The sequence below is a fragment of the Jaculus jaculus genome, chromosome 21 (assembly GCF_020740685.1).
Source record: "Jaculus jaculus isolate mJacJac1 chromosome 21, mJacJac1.mat.Y.cur, whole genome shotgun sequence".
Classification (NCBI taxonomy): Eukaryota; Metazoa; Chordata; class Mammalia; order Rodentia; family Dipodidae; genus Jaculus; species Jaculus jaculus.
In genome coordinates, this window is record NC_059122.1 from 4,056,071 (window position 1) to 4,082,316 (window position 26,246).

Below are 26,246 nucleotides of genomic sequence, written 5' to 3' on the forward strand. Positions count from 1 at the left end.
TGAGTTCGAGGCCACCCTGAGACTCCATAGTGAATTCCAGGTCAGCCTGAACTAGAGTGAGACCCTACCTTGAAAAGCCAAATAAAATAAAATAAAGGTCAGGAATAAACTCTCTCACCAGTGTTATTTCATATGCAGTGGGAGCCTTAGAGATGCATCAATACAGGAAGAAGGAGGGAGCTCCAAGAGGATGTCATAATCGATATAAAACAAAATTCACTGGGATCTGTGAAAAAGATCCAGAGCTACTACCGAGTTTAGAGGTCACAGGACGCAGAGTAAACCTAGAATTGTGCCTCCCCACATAAGCAATGAACAAGTGAGAGTCAGCACCTAAAGACAGCCCGTTCACGCAATGCCGCGGAAATGAGTGTCTGGGTATCAATCCAACAGGAGCCGACAGGACCCCTGGCCTGAAAGTGACAAAGCCAGAAAGAAAGGGTTAAAGAAATGGAGACAAGCCGGGTGTGGTGGCACATGCCTTTAATCCCAGCACTCGGGAGGCAGAGGTAGGAGGATCGCCGTGAGTTCGAGGCCACCCTGAGACTACAGAGTGATTTCCTGGTCAGCCTGAGCTAGAGTGAAACCCTAACTCAAAAAACCAAAACAGAAAAAAAAAAAAAATAGAAATGGACACAGATAGCTAAATGTCTATATTATGCTCACCAAAATGCCCAGTAAGCACTTCTCTTAATGTTCACACCCATGTATTAATGCTACTCTCACTTTTGGTTAGAGAAGCTTCTCATTTTCAGATGGCAGTGACCTTGGGATGACTCAGAAGGCATCATGGTGCTGAGAAGAAGTGACAGAGGAGTGCTCAGCACTGAGACAGCTCGATCACACCTTCCAAGGCTCAGGGTCCTCTGCAGAAGAGGTGGCGGAAAGAACGTAAGAGCCAAAGGAAGGGTAGGACTCCTTACAATGTGCTCCTCCAGACACAAAATGGCCTGGATCTCCATGACCTCACAGTGCCTGACACTACCTACACAAGACCCTCATAAGAGGAGGAAAAGATCATGACATCAAAATAAAAGAGAGACTGATTGAGAGGGGGAGGGGATATGATGGAGAGTGGAGTTTTAAAGGGGAAAGTGGGGGGAGGGGAGAGGGAATTACCTTGGGATATTGTTTACAATCATGGAAGTTGTTGATTAAAAAAAATACATATGGGCTGGAGAAATGGCTTAGTGGTTAAGCACTTGCCTGTGAAGCCTAAGGACCTCAGTTTGAGGCTCGATTCCCCAGAACCCACGCAAGCCAGATGCACAAGGGGGCACATGTGTCTGGAGTTCGTTTGCAGTGGCTGGAGGCCCTGGCGCACCCATTCTCTCCCTCCCTCTCTCTCTCTCTCTCTCTCTGTGTCTGTTGCTTTCAAATAAATAAATAAAAAAGAAACCGGACTTCACCAAAATTAAGCACTTCCCTTCTGTGCACAACCCTATGAGGAGAATTAAAAGAGGGCTAGGGAGATGGCTCAGTGGTTAAGGATTCTTGCTTATAAAGCCTGACAGCCAGGGTTTGACTCCCCAGCACCCATGTGAAGCCAGGTGCACAAAGTGGCACATGTGTCTGAAGTTTGTTTGTGTTTCCAAGAGGCCCTGGCACATGCAATCTTATTTCCTCCCTCTCGCTGTCTGTCTCCTTTAAAAATTTTTTTTGTTGTTGTTCATTTTTTATTTATTTATTTGAGAGCGACAGACATAGAGAGAAAGACAGATGGAGGGAGAGAGAGAGAATGGGCGCGCCAGGGCCTCCAGTCACTGCAAACGAACTCCAGACGCGTGCGTCCCCTTGTGCATCTGGCTAACGTGGGACCTGGGGAACCGAGCCTCGAACCGGGGTCCTTAGGCTTCACAGGCAAGCGCTTAACCGCTAAGCCATCTCTCCAGCTCTGTCTGTCTCCTTTAATCCCAGCACTCAGGAGGCAGAGGTAGGAGGATCACTGTGAGTTCGAGGCCACCCTGAGACTACAGAGTGAATCCGGGTAAGCCTGGGCTAGAATGAGACCTTACCTCAAAAAAAAAGATAGAGAAAAGAAAAGATGGGACTGGAGAGGTGGCTTAGTGGTTAAGGCACTTGCCTGAGAAGTCTAAGGACCCAGGTTCATTCTCCAGTGCCCACTGGGTCTTTTGGCTTTGCAGGCAAGCGCCTTAACTGCTAAGCCATCTCTCCAGCACCCCGCTCCCCATCCAAAAATGCTTTTTAATATTAGGGTCTCCCTCTAGCTTAGGTTGGCCCAGAACTCACTCTGTAGCCCAAGCTAGCCTCAAACTCACAGTGATCCTTCTACCTTAGCCTCCCAAGTGCTGGGATTAGAGGCATGAACCAACACACCCAGCTAAGAAGGAATTTTATGAATCGTAGATTTTTTTTTAAATTTGTGTGTGTATGTATATGTGCATGTATGATGTGGGGGAGGGGGTATGCACATTCCGTGACTCATGTAGAGAAGTCAGAGCACGATCTTGGCATGTTGGACCCCTCACCTTATTTGAGCCGGGGTCTCTCTCGTTGATGGTCGCTGGGAAGGCCACTCTATATCTTCCCCCAACATCTACCCTAAGCTTCTGGATTCTCCTGGTTCTGCCTCCCACCATCATAGGCTTGTTGGGATCACAGGTACGTAGGGGTCACTTTGTACCCAGCTTTACATGGGTGCCGGGAACACAAACTCCACTGGGCAGATTGGCGGGGCAAGTGCTTTCTTAAACACTGTGTCATCTATCCAGCCTCAAGTCATATTTTTTTCTTAATGAGTCTTAATTTGGAAAGAGAAAGGGCGGGTGGCTAGAGGCAGCTAGGGAGAGAGAACGGGCGCACCAGGGCCTCCAGCCACTGCAAACGAACTCCAGACGCAGGCTCCAACTCATACATCTGGTTTTCATGGGGAATTGAACTTGGGTCCTTTGGCTTTGCAGGCAAATGCCTTAACCACGAAGCCATCTCTTCAGGCCTTGAAAAGATATTTAACAGGGGCCGGTGCCAGTTATCTTTGGCCAAGAATAAAATTTATACTCGGACGTACTTTTGAGCTCCGATTTGATGGTGACAGAAAAGAACAATTGCAGAGGAAAAGTTGTCTCTCTGAAGAACTTATTTTCCAGAATATCATGGCCGAGATGATGAAGCTGAACTGACTTCTTTGTTTTAAAACTTTATTTTTTTAATGTTTTGTTATTGTTTATTTATTTATTTATGAGTGACAGACAGAGAGAAAGAAGCAGAGAGAGAGAGAGAGAGAGAGAAAGAGAGAGAGAGAGAGAGAGAGAGAGAGAAATGGCATGCCAGGGCCTCCAGCCACTGCAAATGAACTCCAGACGCGTGCGCCCCCTTGTGCATCTGGCTACGTGGGTCCTCAGGCTTCACAGGCAAGCACTTAACCACTGAGCCATCTCTCCAGCCCTAAACTTTATCTCTTTAATAGATTTATTTATTTATTTGAGAGAGAGAAAGAGAGAATGGGTGTGCCAGAGCCTCCAGCCACTGCAAACTCCAGATGCTTGCGTCGCCCCCCTCTTGGGCATCTGGCTTATGTGTTTCCTGGGGAGTCAAACTGGGATCCTTTGGCTTTGCAGGCGAACGCCTTAGCTGCTAAGCCATCTCTCCAGCCCATGAACTGACTTCTCCCACTGAAGGACAGTGCGCCCCACAGGGAGGTGTCAATTCCCCTGTTCAGCACGCTAAGCTATAAGGAGCTGGAATAGGATTTCAGACTGTTATGAACAAGGACTGTTTCTATGTATTGGGACCCCAGACACCCAGAAAATGAAACCCAAACCTAGGAAACTTTAAGTATGCAACCCTTTGTGTGTCTCTAAAATTGTCTATGCTCACGTGTGTGCGTGTGTGCGTGCGTGTGCACGTAGGTGTGCCCTGCAGGCCTCTTGCCGCTGTAGGGGCAACACCAGGAGTTTCTGCCACTTTTTGCATCAGACTTTACAGGGGTGGCTGGGATATTGAACCCAGGCCAGCAGGCAATGCAAGCAAGTACCTTTAACTGCTGAGCAATGTCCCCAGCCCCTTCCTTGTATTTTTCAAATAAATATTTTATTTATTTATTTATTTGAAAGACCGAGAGAGAGAGAGAGAGAATAGACATGCCAGGGCCTCCAGCCACTGCAAACGAACTTCAGACACACGCACCACCTTGTGCATCTGGCTTTCGTGGGTCCTCGGGAATCAAACCTGAGTCCTTAGGTTTCGCAGGCAAGCACCTTAACCGCTAAGCCATCTCTCCAACCCTCCTTGTCTATCTATCTATCTATGTATATTTTTTTAATTTAATTAATTTATTTATTGGAGAGAGCAAGAGAGGGAAAGAGGCACAGAGAAAGAGAGAGAGAGAGTGGGCGCGCCGGGGCCTCCAGCCACTGCAAACGAACTCCAGACGCATGCACCCCCTTGTGCATCTGGCTAACGTGGGTCCTGGAGAATAGAACCAAGGTCCTTTGGTTTTGCAGGCAAGCGCCTTAACCGCTAAGCCATCCCTCCAGCCCTGTCCTTGTATGTATATTTGTAAAGATGTGATAATATAAGCTCACCGATTCTTATCAGAGCCCAGACTCCTCACCAGAGGCTGAAGATCGCAGAGAAGGTGCCGCTTCCTCCACCCAAGACCCAGACCCCGCCCCCCTTGGGGCTCCTTGGGGCTCCCAGCAGGCAGCACCCACTGGGCTCTCTTCAGTGTCGCTCATGGCCAGGGTGGGTGGGGAGTACCAGGGTCGAGCCGTAGCCCATGGGGACCGGTCGACGCGAGAGCTGAGTCTCAAGATGAGGACACAGAGGTCTGCGCAGGAGAAAGGGCTCATCCAGCGAGCCAAGGCCAGCGCCTAGTGCCCAGCTGTCCAGTACCCTCTTTTCTTTTACTGTGCATGTGTGAGATGTTGTAATAAAAGCTATAAAGTGGGGGGCTGGAGAGATGGCTTAGCGGTTAAGCGCTTGCCTATGAAGCCTAAGGACCCCGGTTCGAGGCTCGGTTCCCCAGGTCCCACATTAGCCAGATGCACAAGGGGGCGCACGCGTCTGGAGTTCGTTTGCAGAGGCTGGAAGCCCTGGCACGCCCATTCTCTCTCTCTCCCTCTATCTGTCTTTCTCTCTGTGTCTGTCGCTCTCAAATAAATAAATAAATAATTTAAAAAAAAAACTATAAAGTGCGGGCTGGAGGGATGGCTCAGTGGTTAAGGTGTTTGCCTGCAAAACCAAAGGATCCCGTTTCGATTCCCCAGGACCCATGTAAAGCCAGATGCACAAGGGGGCACATGCGTCTGGGGTTCGTTCACAGTGGCTGGAGGCCCTGGCAAGCCTATTTTTTTTTCTCTCCCCCTTGTTCTCTGTCAAATAAATAAATAAAAATAAAATATAAAACAAAAACAAATATATACATATATTTTAAAAGCACAAAGAGGCCGGGCGTGGTGGCGCACGCCTTTCATCCCAGCACTTGGGAGGCAGAGGTAGGAGGATCGCCGTGAGTTCGAGGCCACCCCGCGGCTACACGGTGAATTCCAGGTCAGCCTGGGCTAGACTGAGACCCTACCTCAAAAAAACAAACAAAAAAAAAAGCACAAGACGAAGGAAGTGAGAGGCTGTGACCTCAACCCTGTACTATTCCCCTGGGGGCTATAAGGATCTCCGTTCGGGTCCCTCTTGTCAGGGTGGCTACAGCAGAGAAGGCACCTTACGGGCTGATGGGCGATGGATGGTCAAAAAGCCCATCGTTTCCCAGAGCTGTGGAATGGAGTACGGTTCGGCCCGCTCGCTTCTGCCATTTGTACTGCTAACAAGGGACTCAGGCAAGGTCCAGCCAAGGCAGCCAGGATGCAGGAGCAAGGCCCGACTCCAGGCTGGCTCTTGCCAGCTCCTGGTCCCCTGTGCCAGACCTCAGCACCCAGAAGCTATTATTCTTTTATTTTATTTTATTTTATTTTATTTTATTTTATTGTTTGAGGCAAGCCCTAAAGACTGGCCTTTTGTTTTTGTTTTGTTTTTTGTTGTTGTTGTTTTGAGGTAGGGTCTTACTCTAGCCCAAGCTGACCTGGAACTCACTATGGAGTCTCAGGGTGGCCTCGAACTCACGGCGATCCTCCTGCTTCTGCCTCCCGAGTGCTGGGATGAAAGTTGTGCGCTGCCACGCCCAGCTTAAATTTATTTTATTGACAACTTTCATAATTATAGACAATAAATCATGGTAATTCTCTCTCCCCATGCACATTCCCCTTTGCAACGCCAACATATTGGCCTTTTTTTTTTTTTTAATGTGAGAGAGAAAGACAGAGAGACAGAATTGGCACGCCAGGGCTTTCAGCCACTGAAACCGAACTCCAGATGTGTGTGCCCCCTTATGCACAGTGCGGCCTTGTGCAGATGTATCACTGTGCGTCTGGCTTACATGGGACCTAGAGAGTCAAACATGAGTCCTTGGGCTTCACAGGCAAGTGCCTTAACCACGAAGCCATCTCTCCAGCCCCAGGTGTGTATTTTTAAAATTATATTTGCCAGGCTGGAGAGATGGCTTAGTGGTTGAGCGCTTGCCTGTGAAGCTTAGGACCCCGGTTTGAGGCTCGATTCCCCAGGACCCACATTAGCCAGATTCACAAGGGGGCGCACGCATCTGGAGTTCACTTGCAGTGGCTGGAGGCCCTGGCGCACCCATTCTCTCTCTCTCCCCTGCTTTCTCTCTCTGTCACTTTCAAATAAATAAATAAATATATATATATATTTGCCTTTATTTGTCTATTTGAGAGAGAAAGAGGAAGAGGGAAGGGAGAGAGAAAGAGAGAGAGAATGGGTGCAACCGGGCCTCCAGCCACTGCAAGTGAACTCAAGAACCTGTGCGTCACATTGTGCATCTGGCTTACGTGGGTCCTGGGGAATCGAACCTGGGCCCTCTGGCTTTGCAGGCACACACCTTAACTGCTAAGCCATCTCTCCAGCCCAAGAGACTGACTGTCCTCTTGAAGTTCCGGGGCCGTGGCTGGGTAGCTCAGGCAAATCCACCACTCAAGACTCTCGAGTGGCTCAAAGGCTCATGTAACAGAGAAGCCTACCAGTGTGAAAAGCATGAGGCGCTGAGTTGTGTTGGGCTGGAAGCCCAGGCTGAACCCACACAGAAGCGCAGCACCCACTTTTCCGCCTTTAATTTAGCACATGATGGCTTAAGATTTAGGTTCTCTACCTGATGGGTCAAAGCAGCCAATGGAATGAAGCCTGGCTCTCCACTGCAAGCCCTATAATTGGTCAGCCAGGTCAAATGAGCCAACGGGTGCAATAGTGGCACGTCTGTCATGGTGGAAACCAACTGCCCTCCAATTGGACTGGAGGCCCGCTCCATGGGAGGGAATACATCCCTGATACTGAAAACTTAAAACAGGGCTAGTCATGAACCCTAGGGGTGTAACATCTGCTGCTGTCTGGATAAATGTATATACTATGCTTATCAAACTGCCCAGTAAGCACTTCTCTTAATATTTATACCCGTATATTAATGCTACTCTCACTTTGGGTAGAGAATCTTCTCTTTTCAGATGACAGTGACCTTGGGACGACTCAGAAGGTATCATAGTGCTGGAAAGAAGTGACTGGAGTACTGAGTAACATCTCGATCACACCTTCCAAGGCTCAGGGTCCATTGTGGAAGAGGTGGCGGAAAGAACATAAGAGCCAAAGGAAGGGCAGGACTCCTTACAACGTGCTCCTCCAGACACAAAATGGCCTGGATATCCATGACCTCACAGTGCCTGACACTACCTGCACAAGACCATCATAAGAGGAGGAAAAGACCATGACATCAAAATAAGAGAGAGACTGATTGAGATGGGGAGGGGATATGATGAATAGAATTTCAAAGGGGAAAGAGGGTGGAGGGAGGGTATTACCATGGGTTATTTTTTATAGTCATGGAAAATGTTAATAAAAATTGAGAAAATAAAAGACTGGTCCTCAGATTCAGCGCAGTGATCATGAGGTCACAGGCAGCCCTCTGCTCAGGCCAGCTACCCTGCCCCTGGGAGAGCTGACCTCTGCCCGCTGATCCCAACCTACGCCGTCTGGGGAGAGTCTGGGGAGCCCGCTGGTCATGGACACACTCTGGCGCCTTTACAGCTTTCTAGTCAACCCGGTGAGAGCCACACACGTGCTGCCGTGGGGAGTCCCAGCAAGCTAGACGGGCACTCACCTCCAGCAGCAGCCGTCCCTCCTGCACCGGGAACGCTCCCTGTGGGCAGTCTCCGGATGAGAAGGCCCGGGCTGGCAGTGCCCGCATCTCCTGCAAGGCTGTCAGAGAAGAACACACAGGTGAGCCGTTCCTTTCTAGAGTCCAGGTTTGCTGGTGGCTCTTGTCACCTTTTTACTTTTTGTTTTTGTCAACTTTTAAAAAAATATATATATATATGTTTTAGCTGGGCATGGTGGCACACGCCTTTAATCTTAGCACTTGGGAGGCAGAGGTAAGGATGGGATACCTTCCAGTGAGTTGCTGGCCAGGGAGGTCCCTGATGCCCCCAAAACATTATAGACCATTGCCGAGGCCCTTGGCTTCCCACCAGGAATAGATGGTAAGACCCCACATACTTGGGCTGCAAAGCCCCTGAGAAATCCTGCTGGAACTGAGCTGATAACCTCCTCCATGTAGACCAGCTGACAGAAATCTGGAAGAAACCATTCTGCATGCAGTTCAATGGGAGAGAAAGAAATCACCAGTGAAGATACTCAACAGTGGACACTGCAAGCCTTATATTTGGCCAGCCAGGCCAAATGAGCCAATGGGTGCAATAGTGGCACATCTGTCATGGTGGAAACCAACTGCCCTCTAACTGGACTGGAGGCCCGCTCCATGGGAGGGAATACAGCCCTGATACTGAAAACTTAAAACAGGGGTAGTCATGAGCCCTAGGGGTGTAACGTCTGCTGATGTCTGGCTAAGTGTATATACTGTGCTTATCAAACTGCCCAGTAAGCACTTCTCTTAATGTTCACACCCTTATATTAATGCTACTCTCACTTTGGGTAAAGAACCTTCTCTTTTCAGATGGCAGTGACCTTGAGATGACTCAGAAGGCACCATGGTGCTAAGAAGTGACAGAGGAGCGCTCAGTACTTCAGTATTTCTATCACACCTTCCAAGGCTCAGGGTCCATTGTGGAAGAGGTGGCAGAAAGAAAGTAAGAGCCAAAGGAAGGGCAGGACTCCTTACAACGTGCTCCTCCAGACACAAAATGGCCTGGATATCCATGACCTCACAGTGCCTGACACTACCTACACAAGACCATAATAACAGGAGGAAAAGATCATGACATCAAAATTAAAAGAGAGACTGACTGAGAAGGGGAGGGGATATGATGGAGAGTGGAGTTTCAAAGGGGAAAGTGGGGGAAGGGAGGGTATTACCATGGGGTATTTTTTATACTCCCAGAAGTTGTTAATAAAAATTTGGAATAAAAATATATATTTTTTTTAGCCGGGCATGGTGGCACACACCTTTAATCCCAGCACTCGGGAGGCAGAGGTAGGAGGATCGCCATGAGTTCGAAGCCACCCTGAGACTCCATAGTGAATTCCAGGTCAGCCTGGGCTAGAGTGAAACCTTACCTCGAAAAACCAAATATACCAAATAAACCATATATCTACATCTCTATCTATCTATCTATCTATCTATATGGTTGTTTTAAATTTATTTGACAGAGAAAGAGAGAGAGAGAAAGAGAGAGCGAATGGGTGTGCCAGGACCTCCAGCCACTGCAAACAAACTCCAGATGTGTACCCACCTTGTGCATGAGGGTAACGTGGGTCCTAGGGAATCGAACTTGGGTCCTCTGGCTTTGCAGGCAAATGCCTTAACTGCTAAGCCATGCCTCCAGCCCTTTTTGTCACTTTTTCTAAAGATTTTTAAAAAATTATTTATTACAGACAGAGAGAGGGAGAGAGGCATAGAGAGTGAGTGAGAATGGGCGTGTCAGGCCTCCAGCCACTGCAAACGAACTCCAGACGCATGCGCCACCACGTACATCTGCCTTACATGGGACCTGAGAATTGAACCTGAGTCCTTAGGGTTCGCAGGCACGCGCCTTAACCGCCAAGCCATCACTCTAGCCCCCCCTTTTTTTCCTTATGTTTCTCCAGCTTTCACTCTACCATTCTCCCCAGACATTCATCCTCAGCTGTATTGCCACACCTGCGCAGGACAACGTGTCCATGAAGCCCTGGAGTTGCAACATGATCCATGAGATCGGTAGGACCAGCCAGTCCAGGCTCCAGGCCAACGTGGACAGATAAACATAACATGGAGGGCTGGAGAGATGGCTTAGTGGATAAGCGCTTGCCTATGAAGCCTAAGGACCCCGGTTCAAGGCTGGATTCCCCAGGACCCATGTTAGCCAGATGCACAAGGGGGCACACGCATCTGGAGTTCCTTTGCAGTGGCTGGAGGCCCTGGCGCGCCCATTCTCTCTCTCTCTCTCTATCTCTGCCTCTTTCACTCTCGATCTCTCTCATATAAATACATAAATAAATAATTAAATTAATTAATTAAAAAAAAAACAGAACGTGGAAGTGGGCCCAACTCCAGGGATCACTCTGCCCACTCTGCTACACAGAAGCGGTTCTTTTTCTTTTCTTTTTTTCCCAGGTAGGGTCTCACTCTGGCCCAGGCTGACCTGGAGGTCACTGTGCAGCCTCAGGGTAGCCTCGAACTCATGGCGATCCTCCTACCTCTGCCTCCCGAGTGCTGGGATTAAAGGCGTGCGCCACCACACCTGGCTATTCTCAGAACTTTGATGAGTTTTGAGGCTTGCCAGTTTTTTTGTTAGTTTGTTTTGTTTTCTGAGGTAGGGTCTCGCTCTAGCCCAGGCTGACCTTGAATTCACTATGGAGTCTCAGGGTGGCCTTGAACTCACGGCGATCCTCCTACCTCTGCCTCCCGAGTGCTGGGATTAAAAGCCTGCGCCACCACGCCCGGCCAGAAATGGTTCTTGGTTCCTCCCTCTGGCCCGTGCTTGGGACACAGTAGCTTCCTGCCAGGTCCCCTCCGTGACCAAGGTGCACAGTACCCCTGTAGCAGCCTTCAAGAGGCTCAAACAGCAGTGGATCCCCAACAGTACGGGAGAGCTCCCTTGACAATGAGGCTGGCATCTCCTCCCGAGCCAGGCCAAGTCGCCCACACCCCAGCCCCATGCTCTGCCCACCCTCAACAAGGCCCTTCCCCTGGCACAGAGCAGACCACGCCCAGAGGCCCCCCCGAGAGCTGCAAAGAGCCTTTAGTTGCCAAAGTCCTGTTGGGCCCCTGAGCGCATCCCTCTTCCTGGTGCCCCTCCCCTTTCCGGCCTGATCACTTTGGGACAAAGATATAAAGACTCAGAAAGACAGACAGGACTGGGGAGATGGCTTAGTGGTTAAGGCACTTGCCTGCGAAGCCTAAGGACCCAGGTTCAATTCCCCAGTGCCCACGTAAGCCAGGTGCACAAGGTGGCATGTGCATCTTCAGAGTTCGTTTGCAGTGGCTAGAGGCCCTGGGGTGCCCATTCTATTTCTCTCTCTCTCTTAAATAAATAATAAATAGATTTTTTTTCTGGAAGGAAGGAAGAAATGGGGCTGGAGAGACAGCTGAGCGGTTAAGGTGTTTGCTTGCAAAGCCAAAGAATACAGGTTTGATTCCCCAGGACCATTGTAAGCCAGACGCACAGAGAAATACATGCGTCTAGAGTTCATTTACAGTAGCTGGAACCTCTTGTGCACCCATTCTCTCTCTCTCTTTCTCTCTCTCTTTCTCTCCTCCTTTCTCTCTCCCTCTTGAATAAGTAAAAAAAAAATTTTTTTTAATTAAGACTGGAGAGATGGCTTAGTGGTGAAGGCATTTGCCTGCAAAGCCAAAGGACCCAGGTTTGATTCCCCAGGACCCACATAAAGCCAGATGCACAAGGGGGGGGGGCATGCATCTGGGGTTCGTTTGCAGTGGCTGAAGGTCCTGGTGCATCCATTCTCTCTCTTTCTCTGCCTCTTTCTCTCTCTCAAGTGAATTTTAAAAAATCAGAGCTGGAGAGATGGCTTAGCAATTATGACACTTGCCTGAGATGCCTAAGGACTCATGTTCAACTCTCCAGGTCTCACATAAGCCAGATGCACAAAGTGATGGAAGTGTGTAAGGTCACACACGCACACAGGGGGACACAAACATCTGGAGTTCACTAGCACGACAATTCTCTCTCTCTCACACTTGCGTTAAAAAAAAAAAGGCCAGTCTGTTGGGCTAGCCTCAAAATTTAAAAAAAAAAAACATAAAGTATAATTATTACATATGACACTTGAATTACCATTTCCTTTTAAAAATATTTTTATTTTATTGGAGAGATGGCTTAGCGGTTAAGCGCTTGCCTGTGAAGCCTAAGGACCCCGGTTTGAGGCTCGGTTCCCCAGGTCCCACGTTAGCCAGATGCACAAGGGGGCGCATGCGTCTGGAGTTCGTTTGCAGAGGCTGGAAGCCCTGGTGCGCCCGTTCTCTCTCTCTCCCTCTATCTGTCTTTCTCTCTGTGTCTGTCACTCTCAAATAAATAAATAAATAAAATTTTAAAAAAATATTCAAAAAAATTTATTAAAAAATTAAAAAATAAATATTTTTATTTATTCACGAGCAGACAGAAATAGAGGAGACAGAGAGAATGGGCACACCAGGGCCTCCAGACACTGCAAATGAACTCTAGACACATACGTCACTTTGTGCATCTGGCTTTACATGGGTCCTGGGGAAATTGAAACCGGGTCGTTAGGCTTTGCAGGCAAGCACCTTAACCGCTGAGCCATCTCTTCGGCCCCGCCATTTCTTTTTAAAACGAGCAAGTTATGAACTTTCCACTCCTGGGCAGCTGGTCCTGGAGAGGACTGTCTTGTCTGTGAAGTCTGATGTGATCAGACTGGGTTAGGGCCATCACAAGGCTCTTCTACTAACCTTCACTTCTCCACAGAGCCAGGTTTCAGGTCTGCTGCACGCAGACTCCACAGCCACTGTCCTGGGGAGCCCACACAGAAAGTCCTGATGTCAAGTTGCCCATTACCCTTTAAAAGTACACACAACGCCTGTTCGCAGCTCACCTTGTGCTGGAAAGGGTGGAGCTACTGGGCACATTGCTAAGAATTGTTTTCTGGGAAGCTGAAAGGAGTCACACTGCGTGCAGTTCAATGGGAGAGAGAGAAATCACCAGTGCAGATACTCAACAGTGGACACTGCAAGCCTTGTATTTTGCCAGCCAGGCCAAATGAGCCAACAGATGCAATAGTGGCACGTCTGTCACGGTGGAAACCAACTGCCCTCTAGTTGGACTGGAGGCCCGCTCCATGGGAGGGAATACATCCCTGATACTGAAAACTTAAAACAGGGGTAGTCATGAGACCTAGGGGTGTAATGTCTGCTGATGTCTGGATAAATGTATATACTATGCTCACCAAACTGCCCAGTAAGCACTTCTCTTAATGTTCATACTCTTATATTAATGCTACTCTCACGTCTGGTAGAGAATCTTCTCTTTTCAGATGGCAGTGACCTTGGGATGACTCAGAAGGCATCATGGTGCTGGAAAGAAGTGACTGGAGTATCGAGTAATATCTCGATCACACCTTCCAAGGCTCAGGGTCTAATGCGGAAGAGGTGGTGGAAAGAATGTAAGAGCCAAAGGAAGAGCAGGACTCCTTACAACATGCTCCTCCAGACACAAAATGGCCTGGCTATCCATGACCTCACAGTGCCTGACACTACCTACACAAGACCCTCATGATAGGAGGAAAAGAGCATGACATCAAAATAAAAGAGAGACTGATTGAGATGGGGAGGGGATATGATGGAGAGTGGAGTTTCAAAGGGGAAAGTAGAGGGAGAGCATTACCATGGGATATTGTTGACAATTATGGAAGTTGTTAATTAAAAAATTAAAGTTAAAAATATAAAAATAAAACAAAAAATTCTTTTCTGGGCTGGAGAGATGGCTCAGCAGTTAAGGCGCTTGCCTGCAAAGCCTAAGGAGCCATGCTCGACTCTCCAGACCCCATGTAAGCCAGACGCACAAAGGTGAGGCAAGCGCAATATTGAACATGCCCACTAGATGTCGCAAGTGTCTGGCGTTCGATTCCAGTGGCTGGGGCCCTGATGCACCCAACCCACTCTCTAAAAATAAAAATAGGTTTAAAGAAATTACATAAAAAGAAAGTTCTTTCCTAAGGGCTGGAGAGATGGCTTAGTGGTTAAGGTACTTGCCTGTGAGACCTAAGGACCCAGGTTCAATTCCCCAGGACCCAGGTAAGCCAGATACACAAAGTGGTGCATACATCTGGAGTTTGTCTGCAGTGGCCCTGGCGCACCCATTCTGTCTATACCAATCTCTCTCTCTCAAATGAATAAAATAAATTCAAGAATACTTTGCTATGACTGCATCAAAGTTCTAGCAATGCACCTGTCATCGGAACTGGACTGGGCACCCCCTGGTGTTCAGGAATGGTATTGTTAATTGGGGGGGTCCCTTTGGACTGTCTACAAACTGAGCCTCACCGTGACTCAGTTGTTCCCGCTAGACTGACGTCCACACAAGCCTGAACCTCCCGTCCCTTTCCTTAGGGTTCTTAGGGGTGGCCCAGTGTAGGAGGCCACCTTCGCCAGGGGGCGGTCCAGGAGCCTGTGACCCCACTGAGCTTGTGACATGATCTTTGGTCCCACACGTATGTGTCTTTTTGTAAAATATATATTTTATTTTTATTTATTTATTTATTTAACGGGGCGGGAGGAGAAAGGGAGAGAGAGAGAGAGAATGGGCGCGCCAGGGCCTCCAGCCACTGCAAAGGAACTCCAGACACGTGCACATCCTTGTGCTTCTGACTAACGTGGGCCCTGGGGAATCAAACCTGGGTCCTTTGGCTTTGCAGGCAAACGCCTTAACCGCTAGGCCATCCCTCCAGCCCTCTGTGTCATTTTTAAAAAATATTTTTATTTACTTATTTGAGATAGAAAGATATAGAAATAGGCAGGGAGAGAGAGAATGGCACTCCAGGGCCTCTAGCCACTGCAAAGCAACTCCAGGTGTGTGCGCCCCCTTGTGCACCTGGCTAATGTGGGTCCTGGGGAGTCGAACCTGGGTCCTTTGGCTTTGCACGCAAGCGCCCTAACTGCTAAGCCGTCTCTCCAGCCCATGTACGTATCTTGCCTCTCTCAGAAGCCATCAGTTGGGGCTGGAGAGACGGCTCAGCGGGTAAAGATGCTTGCTTTCAAGGCTTGATGGCCCCAGGTTCATTCCCCCAGTACCCGTCCATGCAAAGCCAGATGTGCTAAGTGGTGTGTGTATACATCTGGAATTTGGAGCAGCAAAGGCCCTAGTGTGCCCATCCTTTCTCCTCTCTCCCTTAAATAATTTTTATATTATGCGCTTATTTATTTAGAGAACAAGATAGAGAGAGAGAGACAGAATGGGCATGCCAGGGCATCCAGCCACTGCAAATGAACTCCAGACACATGCGCCCCCTTGTGCATCTGGTGTACATGAGTACCGGGGACTCGAACCTGGGTCCTTGGGCTTCGCAGGCAAGTGCCTTAAACCGTTAAGCCATCTCTCCAGCCTTCAAGTTAAAAAAAAAAAAAAATTTTTTTTAAGAGTCCATGGGGCTGGAGAGATGGCTTAGCAGTTAAGGTGCTTGCATGCAAAGCCCAAGGACTCTGGTTCGATCCCCCAGGACCCATGTCAGCCAGGTGCACAAGGGGGCGCATGCGATGCGTCCGGAGTTCGTTTGCAGTGGCAGGAAGCCCTGGTGTGCCCATTCTTTCTCTCTCCTTCTCTCTGCCTCTTTCTCTCTCTCTGTCTCTCAAATAAATAAATAAAAATAAAGTTAAAATAAAATAAAGTTAAAAAAAAAAAGAGGCCATCATTCCATCACCCTGCGCATCCCTAAGGCAAATGGGGTGAAACCAGGCTCCTTGAAGCCTGGTTAGTCTTTCCTGCCTATAAGCTTCCCCAGCCTGGGCTTCTCACCTTGAACCACACCTTGAGGCTTTAGTCCACCTTACTGCTAAACCCTCTCCATGATCCACTTGCTTACTCCACACTGGTATCCAGAGAGATTCTCTCTCTCTCTCTCTCTCTGTCTCTCTCAAATAAATAAATAAAAATAAAAATAAATTTAAAAAAAAAAAGACACATACATGTGTGTGTGGAAATCAGAAGCCGTTTCCCATGGCCATGGCCAGCCAGGCCACTAAGAAGTCGGGAGGGCTCTAGCGTCCTTGGGAAGGCCATCCCATGCCCTCCTTGGAACCGGTCTGCTGGAGGGGCAGGAGGGATCTGGGCATGTGGCTCCACCAGTGTCTCAGCCCTGGGGTCACAGAACCAGACAGGAGGATTCCCGCACCGTCCACCGGCTCGGGGCCTCCCCTGCGCCCTGCGGGAGAGCCACATGGCCAGCGTGGACAAACAGGACGCTGGACGGGAAGGGGGATGCTGTGGCCACTTGGATGCACTTCAGCCAAGTCTGCAGCAGGTTCCCCCCCCACACACACATCCACTCCCTGGAGCTCCATGCCCTGTCACTCTCCCAAACGTGGTCCAGCCTGGTCTGACCTCCCTCCGGGGGAATGGATGGGAAGGGACAGCCACCACCCCCATCGCGTGCCCTGGCGCCGCCGACTTCCTCCTGCGGCCAGGGGGCGTCACGCTAGGGCTGCGATCGCGTGCGAGCAGAGTCCCGCCCAGCGGGTGCTGGGTGCAGAGGAGGAGGAGGAGGGGGGACGTGGGTGGAAGGGAGGGGCCGGGGGGCCCCTGGGAAGGGCATGGAGCTAGAGGCTTGCAAAAAAGGGAGCCTGCTGGGGCCCGTCCCTGCTCCTCTCCACCTGGCCCTGGCAAACTACTACAGCCTCCCTCCTCCAGGCCTTCTGGTGCCCAGCTGGCCTGGGGAGGGGGGGACAGTGAGCCAAGAGCCCTCCCCCCCCCAACCCAAGACACCAGTACCCAGGAGCCTTCCAGCAGCCCAGCTGGCACCATTGGAAGCAAGTGTCCTGCAGGGGAATACAGTTCAATGTAAACCCACCCTTGGGCATTCCCCCCCCACACACACCTAGGTCCAGCCAGCCCCTCACTTCTCCCCTGGCCCTCTGCCCAGTGGAACCCCAGACACTTTTGAGACTGGTCAGTCAACTGAAATCAATGGGGGCTGCCTTGTCTCGGATTTTCTGCCTCCTTAGGGAGATCGGTGTCTATTTGGGACAGCAGGAATTTGAAACCCTAAGGAGGAGCCAGTTGAAATCGCGGTACCCAAAAGCAACTCAGGGAGCACGCCTGCCTTCTCATAGGTGCGCCACCTCCTTGCCAAGGTATCACCCTGGGTTGGGACGTCATGCCCACCAGGCCATGGACAAATGTTCTATTTAAAATATATATATATATATAATTTTTATTTATTTGAGAGAGAGAGAGATACAGAAATAGGCAGGTAGACAGCTGGGCACGGTGGCGCACACCTTTAATCCCAGCTCAGGGGGCAGAGGTAGGAGGATCGCCATGAGACTACATAGTGAATTCCAGGTCAGCCTGGGCTACAGTGAGACCATACTTCGAAAAAAAAAAAAAAAAAAAAAAAAAAGGAAAAGATATATATAGAGAGAGAATGGGAGCACCAGGGCCCTCCAGCCACTGCAATCGAGCTCCAGACGCATGTGCCCTCTTGTGCATCTGGCTTACCTGGGTCCTGGGGAATCGAACCTCAGTCCTTTGGCCTTGCAAGCAAGCGCCTTAACCAACTAAGCCATCTCTCCAGCCCCCAAATGTTCTTCTTCTTCTTTTTTTTTTTTTAGCTTTTTATTTTGTTGTATTTGTTTGAGAGAGAGAGGCAGATAGAGAGAGAATGGATGTACCAGGGCCTCCAGCCACTGCAAACAAGCTCCAGATGCACGCATCACCTTGTGCATCTGGCTGACGTGCCTCCTGAGGAATCGAACCTGGGTCCTTTGGCTTCGCAGGCAAGCACCTTAACCGCTAAGCCATCTCTCCAGCCCACAAGTGTTCTTACAGCTGTGTTGCCCCCCAAAAGTGGCAGCACCCTGGCTTCCCAGCTCCAGGGACACTAATTCCTAACCCCAGCAGTGAGGTGATTCTGAGCCAAGGGCCAGCGAGCCCCACAGTGTCCCTTCCCTTGAACATGCTGGGGTCAGATAAGGCTGAACGAGCCGGCTGGAGCAGAGATGTTCCAGAAGGTTGGCTAGTTTCCTAAGTGTTTACAAGGCCAAGTAAACTTTGCTTTAGATCTTCCGTAGATAGAGAGGTGGGCCCCAGGAGGAACTATGAGGCGAAAAGGAGGGAGATGACTGTCCTTGCAAGGAACTGCCCTGTTCTCCCAAGCAGCTGCCTCCTCTGATCTACTTCTGAGGCGAGGGGCGGGGGGCAGCTGGACACAGGTGTCCACCAAGGCTCAGCCTGCAGAGGAACAACACAGCAGAAATGGGGGCGCCCAGGCAGAGTGACCTAAACCACCCAGGTTGTATGGAAAGGGCCACTGAGGGGGGCCAGACTTGAACCCCAGCTCTGACTGGCTGCAGTTGTTTGGGGGTGGGGGAGGGATGTCCATATGCAAGGGCCAGCGTCTACCTTGACAAGGACAATGCCCAGGGCCCTGGCTAGGGTGACCCGCTGCCTTGACAAATGCACCGGCTACAGTCTCATGGCTGTGAAGGAGGGTGTGAGCCCAGGGCGGGAGGAGACCTGATCAAGGTCCAGTAAGGTGGGTATGGCCTTGCCAGGGTGGGTGATATGGCCCAAGTGCTGAGGGCCTGAGAAGAGCAACAGTCCATGTAATAGGAATGTGCCCTGTCTTTGTGCCCATTGCCAGCTGGTGTGTACCCTCTCACTGCATCCACTTGGCCTGGACTATAGCACCAGCTTCCCTGGGTCACCTGGTGGACTCTTCCATGACCATGAGGTCAGTTCCTCACAAGCCCTGTCCCCACTGGGTGTGATTCTCCGGAGAAGCCTGAGGGACACACGCGCTCCGAAAGCTTGGCCAGAGTGTCAGCATCCTGCCCAAGCCTGGGCTTCATACTGGGGCTAACCTCCCGGCTCCAGCTGACCAGCTGGGGCTGGTGTCACGCTCAGGGTTTCTTCCTCCTCCAGCCATCTGAGGAGCACAAACAAGTGTGACCGGAATGTGTCCCTATTGCCCGGCCTTGCCATTCATTGGCTGCGCCCTCCCCAGAGCCTAACCCACTATGAAACGTTGGGGTGTGTTGGGGTTAACACTTAACACTGTGGCTGTCACAGCTGGGTTCTGAAGTGTCATCATCACTTGGCGAGAGAGCGTGAGTGCACACGTGTGTCAAGCATGCCGTGAGTATCTGTGAGGGCTGTGTGTGGATCTGAGTGCACGGATGCAGAAATTGTGTGAGGATGCGCATGTCAAAGTTGGGAGGGGCCGGGCGTGGGGGCGCACGCCTTTAATCCCAGCACTCGGGAGGCAGAGGTAGGAGGAGCGCCGTGAGTTCGAGGCCACCCTGAGACTCCATAGTGAATTCCAGGTCAGCCTGGGCTAGAGTGAGACCCTACCTCGAAAAAACACAAAAAGAAAGAAAGAGGGAGAGAGAGAGAGAGACAGAAAGAAAGAAAGAAAGAAAGAAAGAAAGAAAGAAAGAAAGAAGGAAGGAAGGAAGGAAGGAAGGAAGGAAGGAAGGAAGGAAGGAAGGAAGGAAAGAAGGAAAGAAAGAAGGAAAGAAAGAAAGAAGGAAGGAAGGAAAGAGAGAAGAAGAAAAATCTAGGGCTGAAGAGATAGCTTAGTGGTTAAGGCACTTGCTTGCGAAGGTCCCGCGTAAGCCAGATGCACATGGTGGTGCATGCGTCAGGAATTCGTTTGCAGTGGCTGGAGGCCCTGGCATGCCCATTCTTTCTCTCTCTCTCATCTCTAATAAATAAATAAATAAAAATAAATCTGCTGGACGTGGTGGTGCATGCCTGTAATCCCAACACTCGGGAGGCAAAGGTAGGAGGATCAACGTGAGTTCGAGGCCACCCTGAAACTACATAGTGAGTTCCAGGTCAGCCTGGGCTAGAGTGAGACCCTACCATAAAATAACACAAAAAGAAAGAAAGAAAGAGAGAGAGAGAAGAAGAAAAATCTAGGGTTGAAGAGAGCTTAGTGGTTAAGGCGCTTGCTTGCGAAGGTCCCACACAAGCCAGATGCACATGGTGGTGCACGCGTCAGGAATTCATTTGCAGTGGCTGGAGGCCCTGGCATGCCCATTCTTTCTCCCTCTCCCTCTCCCCCACACTCTTTCTCATCTCTAATAAATAAATAAATAAAAATAAATCTGCCAGGCATGGTGGCGCACGCCTTTAATCCCAGCACTCAGGAGGCAGAGATAGGAGGATCACTGCGTTCAAGGCCACCCTCAAACTAGAGAGAGACCCTACCTTGAAAAACCACACACACACACACACACACACACACACACACACACACCATGAATTGAATGCACACTGGCCTCCCCCAAGGAGGCTTGGCACATAGCCCAGGGTCACATCGTGATTTGCTGTAGCATTTCCAGATTTTTTAAAACGCACACTTTCATGTAGATCACGATGAACCACAAAAAAATTAAGAAGAAATGCATTTCACCGGGCATGGTGGCGCACGTCTTTAATCCCAGCTCTTGGGAGGCAGAGATAAGAGGATCTCTGTGAGTTCAAGGCCAGCCTGAGACTGCATAGTGAATTTCCGGGTCAGCCTGGGCTAGAGTGAAACCCTACCTCAAACAAAAAAAAAAAAAAAAGGGTTTCCTCTGAGGCAGCAATTACTGGGAAGCCTGTGGCCACCACTTCACATGAGACTTTCTAACCCAGTCACATGTTCATCAAACCACTGTTACTATGGGAGATGCAACAAAAACTATTTCTGTCCTCAGGGAGGGGGAGGGGAGGGATGTGATTTGTGCACATGACAGATCTGTGATCTCTTCATGATGGGAGCATCTAGCAGTGTCTAATACAGATGTTGGGCGCCCAGCGTGGTGGCGCACGCCTTTAATCCCAGCACTCGGGAGGCAGAGGTAGGAGGACCGCGGTGAGTTCGAGGCCACCCTGAGGCTACCTATTGAATTCCAGGTCAGCTTGGGCGGGAGTGGGACCCTACCTCAAAAACAAAACCAAAAACAAATAAACGCTGGGCATTTCAAATTTCACAGCCAAGTGATATGATGAGAAAGTTCACCCGTGCCAGTGAAGGTTAAGAAGTATTTTGCAAAACAAAACAAACAAACAACAACAACAACAAAAAGTGCTTTTATAAAATCAAATTCTTAAGGGCTGGAGAAAAGGCACAGTGGTTAAAGGCACTTTCTTGCAAAGCCTAATGGCCTGGATCCGATTTCCCAGGACCCACGTAAAGCAAGGTGCACAAAGTGGTACGTGTATTTGAAGTTTGTTTGCAGTGGCAGGAGGCTCTGGCATGCCCATACTCACTCTCTCTAATAAATAAATAAAAACTTTTAAAAAAATGTTATTTTGCCAGGCGTGGTGGCGCACACCTTTAATCCCAGCACTCGGGAGGCAGAGGTAGGAGGATTGCAGTGAGTTTGAGGCCACCCTGAGACTACATAGGGAATTCCAGGTCAGCCTGAGCTAGAGAAAGACCCTACCTCAAAAAAAAAATATATATATATTTTTTTAATTTATTTATTTGAGAGAGAAAATGAGGCAGAGGAAGAGAGAAAGAAGGAGAGAATGGGCGCACCAGGGCCTCCAGCCACTGCAAATGAACTCCAGATGCATGGGCCCCCTTGTGCATCTGGCTAACGTGGGACCTGAAGAATCAAACCAAGGTCCTTTTGCTTTGCAGGTAAGTGCCTTAACCGCTAAGCCATCTCCCTATCCCATAAAAACATTTTTAAAACTCCAGTATTTGGGGCTGGATAGAGGGAGATGGCTTAGCGGTTAAGGCACTTGCCTGAGAAGCCTAAGGGCCCACGTTTGACTCTCCAGGTCCCACATAAGCCAGACACACAAACGTGAGGTGAGTGTGTAAGGTTGCACACGCACACAAGGTGGCGCGTGCGTCTGGAGTTCGGGTGCAGTGGCTGCAGGAGCTGCCATTCCAATTCTCTCTCTCTCTCTCTCTCTCTCACTCGCTCACTCAGTCTCATTAAAAAAAAAAAAAATGGGCTGGAGAGATGGCTTAGCGGTTAAGCGCTTGCCTGTGAAGCCTAAGGACCCCGGTTCGAGGCTCGGTTCCCCAGGTCCCACGTTAGCCAGATGCACAAGGGGGCGCACGCATCTGGAGTTCGTTTGCAGAGGCTGGAGGCCCTGGCGCGCCCATTCTCTCTCTCCCTCCCTCTATCTGTCTTTCTCTCTGTGTCTGTCGCTCTCAAATAAATAAAAAAAAAAATTTAAAAAAAAATCACAAAAGAAGCAGAGTATCTGATTTATTTGTAAGAAATGAGCTGAGACGTGGCTTAGAGACAGAGGACTTGGCTGGCCCTGGGTTCTAACCCAGGAGAGAGAGACAGCGAACTTATTAGTCTTTTTTTGTTGTTGTTGTTTTGTTTTGTTTTTCGCTGTAGGGTCTCACTCTAGCTCAGGCTGGCCTGGAATTCACTATGGAGTCTCAGGGTGGCCTCGAACTCACGGCGATCCTCCTACCTCTGCCTCCCGAGTGCTGGGATTAAAGGCGTGCGCCACCACGCCCAGCTTATTAGCCTTATTAGTAAATTGGTAGTTACACTCGAGTGGACTTTTCTGACCATCATCATCATCATCATCATCATCAGGTTCTGCGTGTCACCAGCTCTCCGTCCAGGGTTTGCAGTAATTATGGACAGACACCAGCGGAATACAGCGGCAAGTCCCCGTACCCTAATGTCACGGGGGTCCTCGCAAAGATGTGTCCATTTGTCCCTGACCGCCAGTAGTCACTCCCTCCTTCACCATCTTGTCGCCGCCCAGATGAGAATGAACACAGCTCAGAACTAGATCCTGCCCATAGCCAGGCGTAAGGAGAAAGACTGGATGGGAAGGGGACAGGCTCTGCTGGGGCCAGGAGGGGGGTCTTCTCAAAGACCTGGATGAGGCAATGCCAGTACGTTAGAGGTGCCCAGTGCTCACCCCAACCCAGGAAGATCTCCATGAGAGAGAGAGAGAGAGAGAGAGAGAGGGAATTGGCACTCCAGGGCCTCCAGCCACTGCAATCAACCTCCAGATGCTTGCGCCACCTTGTCTTACGTGGGATCTGGAGAGTCGAGTCTAACGTGGGTCCTTCGAAGACCAAATGTGGAGCTGAGTTTCCAGGTGAGTGGCTGAGGGAGAGAGGACCCTTTGTGGCAGCCAGTGGGGAGACAGAGCACACACAGCTATGACCCCGCTGCCTGGGAGAGAGACGATTGGAACGAGGTCCCTGGCTGAAGCCCAGCAAAGTCTGTGCGGAGAGCCGACAGTGACCACAGGTGACAGCCTGGACATATGCCACACGCTGGCTTCAGGGGCTGACCCCAGAAGCTGGGCTGCTGTGTTACTACTGCACCATATCTTTTTTTTTCTTTTCTTTTCTTTTTTGGTTTTTTGAGGTAAGGTCTTACTCTGGCTCAGGCTGACCTGGAATTCACTATGGAGTCTCAGGGTGGCCTTGAACTCACGGCGATCCTCCTACCTCTCTACCTCCAGAGTGCTGGGATTAAAGGCGTGCGCCACCACGACTGGCTTTAATCTTTTTTTTTTTTTAATTTTAATTTTATTTTACTTATTTGAGAGATAGAGGCAAACAGAGAGACAGACAGACAGAGAGAGAATGGCATGCCAGGGCCTTCAGCCTCTGCAGACTAATTCCAGATACATGCACCACCTTGTGCAGCGGGCTAACGTGGCTCCTGGGGAATCGAACCTGGGTCCTTTGGCTTCGCAGGTAAAAACACCTTAATCGCTAAGCCATCTCTCCAGCCCGTGTACCATCTTGAGAAGGGAGCCCCTGTCAGAATCCTTGCTGCCCACTGGACAAGGCCCCTGCATATTTGCCATCCATAGAGCCTATGAGCCTACCACACTGGTACAGGCAGCTGCAGTCTCATGAGCCCAACGAGGCCAGCTTGCAGCGGGAGCCCAGAATCCAGTCCCGGGTGAGCCAGCACAGCCAGGAGCTGCACTCCAGACCAAGGAGCCGCAAAACCTGCCCCCAGGGCTCCTTGACAAACACCCTTACACCCCCCCCCCCACACTGCGGCATTGCCCCTGGCAGAAATGGAAGCCTGGCACAATCAACAGCTTGCACTTGCTCCTGTCTCCTGGGTTCAGAGTCCACAAGCCCTCAGCAGCCCATATCCATTGCCAAGGTTCAACTTCCTCCGCCAACACCCTGGATCCAAGCCCGGGACACCGCTGACTTGATTCAAACAAACGATTCACACACAGGTTACGTCCAAGTCCACTCAGAACCAAGAACAACAGAGCATCCCCCCCATCAGGACCCTTCAGGTCCTCCACCAGGCAAGGTCTTTCTTTACCAAAGCTACGCTAGCCAGAATCCCAGCACTTGGGAGGCAGAGGTAGGAGGATCGCCATGAGTTCAAGGCCACCCTGAGACTATGTAGTGAATTCCAGGTCAGCCTAGGCTACAGCAAAACCCCCATCGCAAAAAAAAAAAAAAAAAACCTGCTCTACGGGCTGGGGAAATGGCTCTTAGCAGTTAAAGCCTTTGCCTACAAAGCCAAAGAATCCAGGTTCGATTCCCCAGGACCCACGTTAGCCAGATGCACAAGGGGGCGCACATGTCTGGAGCTTGTTTGCAACGGCTAGAGGCCCCTGGGGTGCCCATTCTCTCTCTACCTGCCTCTTCCTCTCCCTCAATCTCAAATAAATAAATAAATATCTAAAACTTCACCACAATAACAAACAAACAAACAAAAATGCTACTGTGGGGCTGGAGAGATGGCTTAGCGGTTAAGCGCTTGCCTGTGAAGCCTAAGGATCCTGGTTCGAGGCTCGATTCCCCAGGACCCACGTTAGCCAGATGCACAAGGGGGCGCACGCATCTGGAGTTCATTTGCAGTAGCTGGAGGCCCTGGCGCGCTCATTCTCTCTCTCTCCGCCCTCCTTTTCTCTCTCTGTTGCTCTCAAATAAATAAATAAAAATAAACAACAAAAAAAACAGCTACTGTAGAATTCAAGGAGGCACAGTTATCCATATGTCAGCTCTAACTATAGGGCACAAGAAGTAGGAAGATGCAAAGATGTGTGATACTTCTGAAAGAGCACAAGTTTTGCCAACTAGGAAGGCTATTGTTCAAATCCTGAAAAGGAATTCAGAATAATGATCCTTACAAAACTCAGCAACGCTTCGAGACAATGTCAAACTTAGAAAAGTTGTAAGAGCAGCCGGGCGCGGTGGCGCACGCCTTTAGTCCCAGCACTCAGGAGGCAGAGGTAGGAAAATCGCCAAGAGTTCGAGGCCACCTGAGACTACAGAGTGAATTCCAGGTCGGCCTGAGCGGGGGTTGAGACCCCTAGCTCTAAAAGCCAAAAAGGAAAAAGACACAGATTAAAACTCAAGATGGTGCTCCTGTAGCTCTCAAATAAATAAATAAAAATAGACCAAAAAAAAATTTCTCTTTTGGATTTTTGAGGTAGGGTCTCACTCTGGCTCAGGCTGACCTGGAATTCACTATATAGTCTCAGGGTGGCCTCGAACTCACGGTGATCCTCCTACCTCTGCCTCCCGAGTGCTGGGATTAAAGGTGTGTGTCACCATGCTCGGCTCAAAAAAATTTTTTTAAAAGGGTTTCAAGTTATCTTTTTATTATTTATTTACAATCAGGGTCTCAATATAAGTTCTTTTTTTCTTTTTTTAAAAATTATTTATTTATTTATTTGAGAGCCACAGACACAGAGAAAGACAGAGAGAGAATGGGTGCGCCAGGGCTTCCAGCCTCTGCAGATGAACTCCAGATGCATGCGCCCCCTTGTGCATCTGGATAATGTGGGACCTGGGGAACCGAGCCTCGAACCGGGGTCCTTAGGCTTCACAGGCAAGCGCTTAACCGCTAAGCCATCTCTCCAGCCCAGTTCTTTTTTTCTTAAAGTGTAGAGAGACTTTATTAGATTAAGATAAGAAAAGAAGAGGAATTATGAGGAGCTCCTGCCCAGGAGAGGGCAGGAACAGATAAAGCCCACTCACTATGAGTTATTTATGATTTTGTTCTTTCTTGTTATCAAAGGAATGATTTTTGGGCTAATAACTCCAATTTTAAAGATTTGTTGGCTAAGGAT

The 26,246-nt window shown here is 49.7% G+C and overlaps 1 protein-coding gene across 1 annotated transcript in view; it reads right to left on the reverse strand.

The window, feature by feature from the left end:
* The window catches only part of Ahrr (aryl-hydrocarbon receptor repressor), a 134,756-nt gene that overhangs the window by 69,710 nt on the left and 38,800 nt on the right, over positions 1 to 26,246 (reverse strand). The window contains exon 4 of the mRNA XM_045139392.1: positions 8,177 to 8,274. Coding sequence (XP_044995327.1) covers positions 8,177 to 8,274 — 98 coding nt within the window. The remainder of the gene's footprint in view (positions 1 to 8,176; positions 8,275 to 26,246) is intronic.